Source organism: Oryx dammah, unplaced genomic scaffold (genome assembly GCF_014754425.2).
Source record: "Oryx dammah isolate SB20612 unplaced genomic scaffold, SCBI_Odam_1.1 HiC_scaffold_25, whole genome shotgun sequence".
NCBI classification, from domain to species: Eukaryota; Metazoa; Chordata; class Mammalia; order Artiodactyla; family Bovidae; genus Oryx; species Oryx dammah.
Window position 1 is genome coordinate 4,075,253 of NW_024070209.1, and position 13,008 is coordinate 4,088,260.

General features: G+C 47.2%; 1 protein-coding gene across 7 annotated transcripts in view; it reads right to left on the reverse strand.

The window, feature by feature from the left end:
• The window catches only part of CRACDL (CRACD like), a 126,465-nt gene that overhangs the window by 26,440 nt on the left and 87,017 nt on the right, over positions 1 to 13,008 (reverse strand). For 6 of the 7 annotated variants that reach the window (XM_040267649.1, XM_040267650.1, XM_040267645.1 and 3 more), the window contains 3 exons: positions 11,381 to 11,549; positions 1,606 to 1,741; positions 1,109 to 1,273 (listed from right to left, as the gene is read on the reverse strand). In XM_040267649.1, coding sequence (XP_040123583.1) covers positions 1,109 to 1,273; positions 1,606 to 1,741; positions 11,381 to 11,549 — 470 coding nt within the window. The remainder of the gene's footprint in view (positions 1 to 1,108; positions 1,274 to 1,605; positions 1,742 to 11,380; positions 11,550 to 13,008) is intronic. The other variant, XM_040267651.1, reaches the window with a different exon arrangement.

A 13,008-nucleotide genomic window follows, 5' to 3' on the forward strand; every position in this document is an offset into this window, starting at 1 on the left:
ATTTCAGAGCGGCACAGAATCTGCAGAAATCCACCAAGGATGGCCCTTGACCAGGGCACTTGGACCCTCCGTGGGTACACAGGGCAGGGGTGTGGCTCTAGGTAACGGATCACAGTGCTGGGAACTCCAGCTCCACCCACCCCACGAGGAGGCTTGTCTACAAGGGGAAAATGATCGTCTGCTTGGTCATTTATGCATTTCTGTAACGCCAGTGACATATATTTCATCACTCAGCCCGCCCTAGGGACTCAGGTGGTGGCAGTGTGAGCCGTGCTGGTCATATACAAGGGAAAAAGGCTCAGTTCTTCCTCCTGGATTCCAAAGTGGGTGGGGGGCTTCTGGGATCAGTTTCCCACCTTATGGGGTCAGAGACACCTCTCCTGCTTGTCAAACTTTCCCTGTTGCCCTGTCCACCAGCGCCACATCTCACATTTCTAGCCCTAAACCAACAAGTTCTCAGAGTCCCAAACGCAGACGCAGGAGCCTGGACTAAATCGGAGGTGTTACCACTAGCTGCTTGTGCGCGGTCACTCAGTCGTGTCCAGCTCTTTGTGACCTCACGGACTGAAGCCTGCCAGGCTCCTCTGTCCATGGGATTTCCCAGGAAAGAATACCAGAGTGGGTTCCCATACCTTCTTCCAGGGGCTCTTTCAGACCCAGGGATCAAACTCGTGTCTCCTGCACTGGCAGGCAGATTCTTTACCACTGAGCCACCTGGGAAGCTCCCTTCTCCCTCCAGCCAAATATCATGAGGACAGAAAGCAGACTCAAACTGTTTTCCATTTTTAAATGGGATACCTGGTCTGGTCATCTGCTCAGACAGGAAAAATGAGGTTAACTGCATCAGATCTATAACCACCATGGAAAATGTTCCCCAAACCGTATCCTTGAATGAGACTTGAATTTCTGCTCAAAGAATGAAAATAAATACAGCCCAAGGACAGACAGTGGGCTCCAGTGAGCTGGCTTGAACCCCTCCGGGCACACTGAGCAGGAGTCATCACGGGAATCTTAGGGGAACACACACAGGGGCCACCAGAGCCCGATGGCCCCTCGTGGAGGCAGGGGGAGGAGGAGGAGGGAGCCGGGTGGTGCAGATTGCACTTGCCTTTATGGTAGTGCTGGAACCAATGTCATGAAGCAGGGACATCTCGGGGGGGCTCCTGGGCAGACCATCATCCTCAGAGCTCATGCCGGCATCATCTCCCCGCTTGGTTGGAAGGCTCCCGGGAGGAGGCGGCGGCCCCATTTTCACATTACACTGTATTTTTAACTAGATTGGAATAAAGAACATTTGCTGTAGTTTTCATCAGTGACTTTTCTCCCCAAATCCCCCTGCTGTAATTCATTCATTCCGGAGGTATTTTTAACATCCTTGCCCAGGCCGGGGAGCTAAATAAACTCAGTGTCTGCCACCAGTTCCCCTGCTGTCATCTTGAGAGTGAGTGGTTATAAATGAGAAGGAGACAGGGCCCGTCTGTAACCAACTGGGCGAGTCTTGGGAGAGCTGTGACGTGCATTCAATTAGGCTTTAAAATATATCAAGGAAAAGCAGGTATCATTTTAAGACTTCCCAATGCATATCCGCTGCCCAGGAAAGTTTACCTGCAGAGCTTTAATCCGGTCACACACGTTTTCTTGGGAAAACACCCGCACCGGCCGAGGAGGGTCCTGCCCCGATTCGGGGATGAAAATACTGTCGTGGGAGAGGGCCCGGCTTCCCAGCGCGCCCCTCGAGTCCCTAGGAAGAAAGAGGCACTGCGACTATGGGTTTGGGCTCGGGATCAACCTACGGGTTTGAGGGTAAGGGCACACCCTCCAGCAACTGTCCAGCCGTATTTTATTTGTAACTGCTCTGACTCAGCTCATTCCATCAAATACCACAGTCAACTATTAGAAGCTCTGTAGAGCTAGGAATTTTCCTGACATATCTGAAGGTGGTGTGAATTCTTTTCATTAAGGGGAAAACCGAGGTCTGATGAGGTGAGAGGTCCAGAACAGCAGGCCTGCAGAGAGGAAGGGCTGGCAGGGGGCCTGGGCTGGCTGGCAGGCTGTGAAGTGGGCTGTGCTGCATGCCCGGGGAGGGTCAGGTCGTCCCCTGTGGGCAAGCACGCACTCCCTTGGGGCGCCGGAGGCCGTGTTTGCACAGGAGAAGGAGGGCCTGCTGGACAGAGGCATCCTCACCATGTGGTCCAGGACATACACAACCACGAATTTGAAATGAGGATGGCGGGCTTCCCAGGTGGCTCAGTGGTAAAGAATCCGCCTGCCAATGCAGGAGACACAGGTTCAGTCCCTGGGTTGGGAAGATAGCCTGGAGAAGGGAACGGCATCCCAATTTCTTGCCTGGAAAATCCCAAGGACAGAAGAGCCTGGGCGGGTTAGAGCTCACAGGGTTTCAAAGAGTCAGAGATGACTGGGTGACTAACAACAAAAGGACAGATCAGGAAGATCCCGCATGTCTTGCAGCAACTAAGCCCCTGTACCACAACTCCTGAGCAGCAGCTCCTGAGCCCAAGAGCCTGGAGCCCGTGCTCTGCCGCAAGAGAAGCCACCGCAGTGAGAAGCCGGAGTGCCGCAACTCGAGAGGCGGCACCCCCCCCTTCCCCGACCCCCACCCTGCTCACTCCACATGACTAGAGTAAAAGCCTGGGCAGCAAGGAAGGCCTAGCACAGCCAAAAATAAATAAATAAGGAATTTACGAAATGAAAACTGCCAAGTGCAAAGCCACGCCCCCCCCACTACTGATAACGATACTAGTGCAACTCGGCCAGTGTGTAGGTGGCAGGCCCTTCGGGCATCATCGGCGCAGCCCCCTCCCCGGCCCCAAGCTCCAGGCTCCAGTTGGGAACGGAACCCACAGGATGTTCACAAAACGTCCTAAGAGGCTGTGGTAGTTCGTGTCAGATGTTCCTAGTGGCAGTGGCAACCTGAACAACAGGTGGAAGGAGGTGACTCAGACGAGGCGAAGGAAGGAAAGCCGGGCCCGCAGACACTGCCATCTTCAGCACCAGCTCCCCCCAACCCTACCCTGGGCATCCTGTCCCCTGGGAGACCCTGGGGACTCCTGGGTGTGCCCTTGCTCCCCAGAGACCTAACTGTGCTGGTTAGTGATGTGAGACGCCTGGGCCCTGGGGCCCTGTGCTGTAGAGCTGCGATGCTTGCACCTGGGCACACCTCTTCGAGAGCAACAAAATACAAGGAAACAGTACGGGACTGAAAATAACTGCATGCAGGCGCAGCTGGGGCAAATTCTGGACAAAAGATACGGAGAGACCAGAAAACCCAACTGCTACTTTTGAAGAGAGGGAAGCCAAAGCAGGGGGCCGCGCATGTCCCTTGCACACAGCACCACCTAAGCCACCCCTGTAGCCCGATCCCTGGACACACCTCTACCCTCACCCCATGTAAGGAACAAGTTCATCCTTCTCAAGGAGCCAGCAAGCAAGAGAAATTATTGCTTCTTTTCATTTCCCCCTGTTTTAGCAGGGGCCCACGTAAAGCCTTGCCTGAACTTCTTCTCTGACCTCTATTTCTACTGATTATGCTAAGTTGCTCAGTCACATCGGACTCTTTGCGACCCTAGAGCCTGTAGCCCACCAGGCTCCTCTGTCCATGGGATTTCCCAGGCAAGAATACTGGAGTGGGCTGCCATTTCCTTCTCCAGGGGATCTTCCCGACCTGGAGATGGAACCTGCATCCCCTGCGTCTCCTGCATGGGCAGCTGGATTCTTTGCCACCAGCACCACCTGGGAAGCCCATTTCTATCACTTAAGGAGGCCGAGAGCCCTGGTCAGCCACACTTCCAGCCACGGCAGTAAGTGTGTCAGTGGGGAACTTGGAGTTCCCAAGTGCCCTCACGTGTCTGGGCGAGAGTGAGGCCCAGTGAGAGAACCAGGAGGGGCCCTCTGCCAACAACTCTTGTCACAAAGGTCACATGCACACCTGGGGCTCCCTCCCGCAGTGGGCAGCCTGTGGCCATGCCCTCTGGAAACCATAATCACTGCCCAAACACCTCCGCACTGCGTGTAACTAGAATTCGAGACAGCGTGGAAATGCCCTGTGCCCGAGGCCACTGACGACAGCAGCGTTTATACGCGCAAGAGGCTGGAGGCAGGCCACGTGTCCCCCAGCAGGTGGGCAACAGACAACAGACAACAGAGGCTCTGCAGGCGACCGAGGGGTGAGGAGCCTCCTTGGGTACAGGCGACATCAGAGCCTCCTAAGTGAAGCGTAAACGTGGAGCAGTGTTTATGGCGGGTTAAAACGTGGAGCAGTGTTTATGGTGGGTTAGCTCTGACTGGGAAAGGGCTGTGAACATATATGAACACACGTGTGTTTGTGTATTTTTGAAACGGTTTTTTGTTTTTGTTTTTTTAATACCTTGGCTGCACTGGGCAGCATGTGGGATCTTAATTCCCTGACCAGGGATTGAACGTGCACCCCCTATATTGGAAGCATGGAGTTTCAACCACTGGACCTCCAGGAAAGTTCCCATGTATATTTTTTAAAAAATAAAAAATGGAGGATAAGGAACAAATGAATAAAAATAGTCTCCTTGAAGGGGAAGGACAGAACAAGATGGGCAGACAGGGTGCCACAGTATTTACTTACAATTACAATTTTGTCTTTGAAACTACGTAAACATTTGGTATAGTTAAAAGACAAAACCAAAAAAAAGGGAAATCAATTGGTCTCTAAAACCAGAAAACAAACAAGTCTAATTTTATATCAGGTTGTTGGCATAACCACACAGAGAAAAGAATGATTTCAAGAGACTTTAATTTGATATCCAAGCGACTTTTGACTCTATATCCGTAATAGGATACATTCTAAGACCAAAAAGCACAAAGACAGCAAATTGTAGTTCTTATATCAGTAGCAATGTTGATTTTAAAAAAACAACACAGAACAATCTTTATAGTATGTAACCTCTGTGTGGGAAGGGAGTAATAAAATTATTATATGATGAAGAAAATAATTTTGTTAGTCTCATTAAGAGCCAAGATTTCCAGTATTAGAGAAAAATGAATTCAAACAAAGAATCAAGGAAGTAAAAGTTTTGTACAATTAAATCTGAACTGGAAATATCAGTAAATTAATGATTTATTTTTCTCTCTTAAAAAGAAATATTTCCTGGCTATATCTACTGGAAAGGCTTAGAAGCAATGATAGCTGACTAGTCAATCCTAAAGGAAATCAACCCTGAATATTCATTGGCAGGACTGATGTTGAAGATGAAGATGGAGCAATAGTTTGCCCACCTGATGCAAAGAGCCAACTCACTGGGAAAGACCCTGATCCTGGGAAACACTGGGGGCAGGAGGAGAAGGGGGCAACAGAGGATGAGATGGGTGGATGGCATCACCGACTCAATGAACATGAGTTTGAGCAAACTCTGGGAGATGGCGAAGGACAGGGAAGTCTGATGTGCTGTAATCCATGGGGTGGCAAAGAGTCGGACGCAACTGAGTGACTGAACAACAACTAGCAATCATCACCTATGGCAGGCAAACTGTGGTCTCTAAAAACCACTTCACGCTAAAGGAACCTGTGAGGAAATGGCTGATTACAGGTCTAGGGCAGGAAATGTGCAAAATAATGTAAAATTTCTCAACAGGCAAGAAAGAAAAGACCCCTTCAGAAACAAATGGAATGTCAAAACATCAAAAGAACAAGGAACTAATCTGAAGTGACCCTCAGTAGCATAAGACAGGACAATGTGAGCATAAAAATAAGTAAGGATTGGGACTTCCCTGGTGACTCAGTGTAATTCTAAGTCTAATATTAGTAATTGATAGTCTCATATTGGGCTTCCCTGGTAGCTCAGCTGGTAAAGAATCTGCCTGCAATTCAGGAGACCTGGGTTTGATCCCTGGGTTGAGAAGATCCGCTGGAGGAGGATATGGCAACCCATTCCAGTATTCTTGCCTGGAGAGTTTCCATGGACAGAGGAGCCTGGATTGACTGGTTGGATCTCCTTGCAGTCCAAGGGACTCTCAAGAGTCTTCTCCAACACCACAGTTCAAAAGCATCAATTCTTCAGCGCTCAGCTTTATAGGCCAGCTCTCACATCCATACATGACTACTGGGAAAACTATAGCTTTGACTAGATGGACCTTTGTTGGCAAAGTAATGTCTCTGCTTTTAAATATGCTGTCTAGGTTGGTCATAACTTTCCTTCCAAGGAGTAAGTGTCTTTTAATTTCATGGCTGCAGTCACCATCTGCAGTGATTTTGGAGCCCCAAAAAATAAAGTCTCTCACTGTTTCCACTGTTTCCCCATCTATTTCCCATGAAGTGATGGGATCAGATGCCATGATCTTTGTTTTCTGAATGTTGAGCTTTAAGCTAACTTTTTCACTCTCCTCTTTCACTTTCATCAAGAGGCTCTTTAGTTCTTCTTCCCTTTCTGCCATAAGGGTAGTATCATCTGCATATCTGAGGTTATTGATATTTCTCCTGGCAATCTTGATTCCAGCTTGTGCTTCTTCCAGCCCAGCATTTCTCATGATGTACTCTGCATATAAGTTAAACAAGCAGGGTGACAGTATACAGCCTTGATGTACTCCTTTCCCAATTTGGAACCAGCCTGTTGTTCCATGTCCAGTTCTAACTGTTGCCTCTTGACCCGCATACAGATTTCTTAGGAGGTAGGTCAGGTGGTCTGGTATTCCCACCTCTTTAAGAATTTTCCAGTGTTTGTTGTGATCCACACAGTCAAAGGCTTCGACGAAGTCAATAAAGCAAGAGTAGATAAGCACTGAGTGACCATCAGCAGGTGTAAAAACCACCAGATAAGGGTTGATGGAGGGATCAGATAAGAAAGAACCCCTGAGTCCACGACTCAGCCTAGGCATCACCAGAAGTGAGACAAGCAGAAAGCATGTGCCTGATGATGTGATGGGGCAGTAAGTACCAGTGCCATCTTGAATCCACCGCTAATCAAGTATCTAGGTCCATCTACTACTCTACAAGAAATTCAGAGAACATAGGGATGAGATCAATCACACCAAAAGAAAACAGATGCAGATTGTGGGATAGTCTCCATCAGATCAGTGACATGAAACAAAGCAGGGAGGGGGGTGGTGAAGTAAAATTGCTACATCGGGTTGGCCAAAAAGGTGGTCAGGGTTTTCTATAGGGTCTTTAAAAAAAAAATTTATTCATCTGGCTACACCTGGTCTTAGTTGAAGTATGCATGATCTTTAGTTGCAACATGCAAACTTGTAGTTGTAGCACGTGGAATCTAGTTCCCTGACCAGGAATCAAACCATGGACTTCCTGCATTCGGAGCATAGAGTCTTAGCCACTGGACCACCACAAGAGTCCCTTCTATAAGATCGTAAGGAAAACCCGAGCAAACTTTTTGGCCAAGCCAATAGATTAAGAGGCTCAAGAAGCATAACCACATTGATTCAATAAATGGGCATCAACTTTTTCAAATTTACAGGGCTTCATGTGGTTTGTCAGCATCCATGCACCTTGGTAAGCGGAACTTTTTTCTTTATAAATTTGTTTGCTTTTGTTTGGCTGTGCTGGGTCTTTGTTGCTGTATGTGGGCTCTCCCTGGTTGTGGAGAGCTCGGGCTATTCTCTGGTTGCAATGCGCAGGCTTCTCATTGCAGCAGCTTCTCTTGCTGTGGAGCACAGGCTGTAGAGCACGTAGGCTTCAGCAGTTGTGCTCCTGGGCTCTGAAGCACGGGCTCAACAGTTGTGGCACACAGGCCCAGCAGATCTGGGGCACGGGGGATCTTCCTGGACCAGTGAACGAACCCGTGTCCCCTGCACTGAAAGGCAGATTCTTTACCTCTAAGCCACCAGGGAAACCCCGGTGAGTGGACCTTTTTGCCCATAGTGATTGATGAGAAGTTTCTACAAAGTCTAGCAGGCTCATGGACTCTTTACAGAGACTAAAGAGCACCTTTAAATTTTTGTTTCTTATACTGTCAATTACTCCATGACATAGAAACCAAGAATATACCATGGGGAAAGGACAGTCTCTTCAGTAAACAGTGTTTGGAAAACTTGGACAGTCGCAGGCAAAAGAATGAAACTGGATCACTATCTCACACCATACACAAAAATCAAAATGGATTAAAGACTTGAATGTAAGGCCTGAAACTGAAAAACTAGAAGAAAAAATAGGGGGTAAGCGCCCTGACATCTGGAAATGAGTTACTCAATCTGACATCAAAGCAAAGGAAACAAAAGCAAAAATAAACAAGTAGGAATACATCACATTAAGTAGCTTCTGCACAGCAAAGGAAACCATCGATGAAATGAAAAGGCAATTTACAGAATGGGAAAAAATATTTGCAAGCTTGTATTTGGTAAAGGGATAATATCCAGAATAGTAACATATATAAAGGACTCATACAGCTCAACAGCAAAAACCCAATCCAAATACAAAATAAGAAGATCTAAATAGACATTTTGTCAAAGACAACAGGTGACCAACGGGCATGTGACAAGGTACTCAACATCCCCAACCATCAAGGAAATGCAAATCAAAACCAAAGGGACATCACTTCAGATCTGTGAAAATGGCTTTTACAAAAATTAAAGGAGAGAAGTGATAGTAAGGATGTGGAGAAAAGTGAACCCTTTTGCACCGTTGCTGAGAATGTAAGTTGGGGCAGTCGCTATGGAGAACAGTATAGAGGTTCCTCAAAAAGTTAAAAGTATCAACAGAACTATCATGTGATCCAGCAATTCTGCTTTTGGGTATTTATCTGAAGGAAACGAAAACAGGATCTTGAAGAGACATCTGAATTCCCACGTTCATTGTAAAACTATTCACAACAGCCAAACTATGGAAACAAACTAGGGGTCCCTCAATGGGTGAACGGGTAAAGAAGGTGTGATACGTATGTACAATGGAATATTATTTATTCATGAGAAGGAAGGACAACCTTCCATTTGCAACAACATGGATGGATGCTGAAGGCATTAGGCTAAGTGAAATATGTCAGACAGAGAAAGACAAATACTCTATGATTTCACATGTGGAATCTAAAAACGAAAGCAACACATTCCAGTATTCTTGCCTGGAGAACCCCATGGACAGGGGAGCCTGGTGGGCTATGGTCTACAGGGTCGTAAAGAGTCGGACACGACTGAAATGGCTTCGCAAACACAGACACAAAGATTAAACGGTGGTTACCAGGGGCTGGGGGGTAGGGGGAGCAGGGAGATGTTCTCAAAGGGTACAAACTTCCAGCCACAAGGTAAGTTCAGGGCTACAGCACAGCTGGAGCAGCACAACGATTAAAGTTACTTATGCCATATTACAGACTTAGATCTTAAACATTCTCACCACGAAAGAGAAATAGCAATTAGGTGGCGTGATGCAGGAATTAGGGAATGCTATGGTGGTGATCATTTGGCAGCGTGTAAGTGCATTAAATCAACACAGTGTACGACTTAGAACCCCCCCAGTGTTATGTATCAGTGATCTCTCAGTAAATCTGGGATAAAAGAGAGAAGATGTTGTTTCATCTCTGCTCTTGAAGGACGTTTCCTACCCCACAGCAAGCTTCCTCTCCTAGCAGCACTCCAGGGAACCTCCACCAGGACTGGCCCCCGCCAGGTGCCGAGAATACAAAGATGAAAAGGGCACCATCCATGGACTCTGGTGATAGAAGATGGACAAGTGGACAGGTCATTTCAGCCCAGCTCACCCCTCCAGCCATGCTCTTGTTCCTTGTCTGTGTTTTGGTGGAGAGACAGGCTGTGTGTTGGGGTGGGGGGTGGGGGCACAAGTGTTATAATGTCCCTGGGGCTGACCCAGTGAAGACATGTAAAAGTGAGCAATATTATCATCTCTTGCTCCCCAAGAGTCTGGAGCTGCCTTTTAAAAATGCGTGTAGAGTTCAGTCTTCACAAGCTACCACGTGGGTGCTTTTTGCTCCCCGCCCACACCAGGAGAAACACTGAAAGACTAAACTCAAACCTCTCCTCTTTAGTCATTTGCTGCCACCAAGCGGTCAGTGTGACTTCTGCACCTGTGTGCAGAGTTCCTTAAGTTTTGTCTGACTCTGTTGAAGAGTGGACTGTAGCCCTGCAGGCTCTTCTGTCCATGGGATTCTCCAGGACAGGAGACACTGGGGTGGGTTGCCATGCCCTCCTCCAGGGGAACTTTACAACCCAGGGATCGAACTCACATCTCTTATGTCTCCTGCACTGGCGGGCAGGCAGGTTCTTTACCACTAGTGCCACCTGGGAATGGAACACTCTAGTGTAATTTCTACTCTAGAAATGGGCAAAGAGACTGGTGAGGAGGGAGGAGACAGGACCCCTCCCAGGGATGCGAGAGCCGGTGAACCCATCTCAGTATGGTCTGTGACCCACCAGGGTCATTATGCCTCCCAAAGAGTTTTACTCTCAAATTAAGGTGTCAATGTTGTTTAAAGGAAATATAAAACCTGACAAGGAAACAAATCTGTTTTTTCACCTCCTTTTACTCACAGAAATAACTGCTAGAATAACTGAAGCATGTGCATTATAACTATATTTTGATGAAATACAAGTTAGGAAATAAGGATTTCTTCACTAGACTTTTCCATATTTTATACCTATTGGTTTTGTTCTTCCTAACAATGTTTTTTTGGGGGGAGGGTCTTGCCTTGTAGCTCAGCTGGTAAAGAATCCACCTGCAATGCGGAAGGCTTGGGTTCGATCCCTGGGTTGGGAAGATCTCCTGGAGAAGGAAAAGGCTACCCACTCCAGTATTCTGGCCTGGAAAATTCCATGGACTGTATAGTCCATGGGCTCGCAAAGAGTCAGACACGACCAAGCAACTTTCCCAGATTTTGTAGGGAACAATGTTTTTTGGATGATTTTTCTAAGAAGTTAAGAAGCCTTCCCCCTACTCCTCTCTAATGGAAAATTTTCTTATTCGGTTATTCAAGGTTTAGGCTTAGACAGATGTATTTTTCTGGTATAGTATCCAGGTCCTCAAAAAGAGTTTTAAGTCCAATGAAATCAGGGATTACATCCTAATCTTGCCACCCTGCAGAGCAGGACACTGGGTGGATTTTCTGAAATTTCTCCCAAGCTTGGTTCCCTCACTTATAAGATGGTGTCTCTTACCACCCCTCCTACATTTATTGCAGACTTTTGATATATACACACCTGGCACATAACAGGTACCTAATAATCTCCCCCCACCAACTTTCTGCATCCCTGTGTACAGAAAGACAGAAAACACCACTTCTATGGAAGAATCTCAAACACCTTCTGTGGAATTATTTAGGAGGAGAGTGGGCTCAGAAGTCCATCGAGTACCCATGACAACAAGCCTGAGTTTTGGGGTCCTCCTGTGTCCTCCTCTGCTCCCTGGAACACACAAGCCTGAAGGACGGAAAAGACAACTCACTCCAGCTCATCCTCTGAGTCGTAGCCCGCTGGTCCTGACTCAATGGCCATGACCTCGTTCTTCGCCTGACTTTGCTTCCAGGTGCTACTTCCTGTGGAAGAAGACGACTCCTTTCTCTTCTTCTTCCCAAAGAACTTCTTAAACGTTTTGAATTTGGACTTTTTCTTTCCTACACAGAAAGAATGCATGTAAGTATCTGCCAGACATGGATGAGATGTGTGCAAGGAGAGAAAGTAAGATTTCTGTCCAAACATAAATTATTCACTTCCGGTAAGTCCTTTTCCCACACAGGAGGACACAAAGCACACAGCATACCATTTTTTTCACACCTGAAAACAAACCTTGATTTCTATTCTGGACACTGAATGAAGGAGTCAAGAAAGCTCTGGAACATGAATCGCAGACTCAAAAGCACAAGCAAATTTCCTCTTACTTAAAATGAATCATTTTCAACAGGTCTTTCACTTCCTTGGTTATTAAATTTATTCTTTTAAAAAATTTGTATTACTCCTTCCCAAATTGATCTATTTATTTTTATCCCTTGGCCTTGCCACATGGCATATGGCATCTTAGTTCCCCAACGAGGGATCGAACCTGGGCCCCCTGTATTGGCAGTGTGGAGTCTTAAACACTGGGTCAACAGCGTGTGTTAGTTGCTCAGTTGTGTCCGATCTTTGGAACCCCATGAACTGTAGCCCACCAGGCTCCTCTGTCCATGGAATTCTCCAGGCAAGGATACTGGAGTGGGCTGCCATCTCCTCATCCAACTGGACCAACAGGTGGTGGTGGTTTAGTCGCTAAGTCGTGTCCAACTCTTGCAACTCCATGGACTGTAGCCTGTCAGGCTCCTCTGTCCGTGAGATTCTCCAGGCAAGAATACTGGAGTGGGTTGCCATTTCTTTCTCCAGGGGATCTTCCCAACCCAGAAATCAAACCCAGGTCTCCTGCATTGTAGGCAGATTCTTTCCCAACTGAGCTATAAGGGAAGCCCAACAGGGCAGTCCTTAAATTTATTCTGAGTTTGTTTTAAAAAACTTTGCACTTTGTCTCGGGGTATAAAATGCAGGAGACCCCAGTTCAATTCCTGGGTCAGGAAGATCCACTGGAGAAGGGACAGGCTACCCACTCCAGTATTCTTGGACTTTCCTTGTGGCTCAGCTGGTAAAGAATCTGCCTGCAATGTGGGAGACCTGGGTTCAGACCCTGGGTTCAGAAGATCCCCTGGAGAAGGGAAGAGCTACCCACTCCAGCCTTCTGGCCTGGAGAATTTAATGAACTGTCCAGTCCATGGAGTTACAAAGAGTCAGACATGACTGAGCAACTTTCACTTCACACTGTCAGTTAACAAACAGTGTTGTGATAGTTTCAGGTGAATAGCAAAGGGACTCAACCATACATAACACAGGTATCCATTCTTCCCCAAACTCCCCTCCCACTCAGGCTGCCCCATGACATTAAGCAGAGTTCCCTGTGCTATATAGTAGGTCCTTATTGGTTACCCATTTTAAATACAGCAGTGTGTACATGTCCATCCCCAATTGTTTTGATGCAGCCACTGTTCTTTCTCATAGTACCATATTTGTTTTGCCCATTCTTGAATCCACACAGCACATTCTGGGTAGAATCAT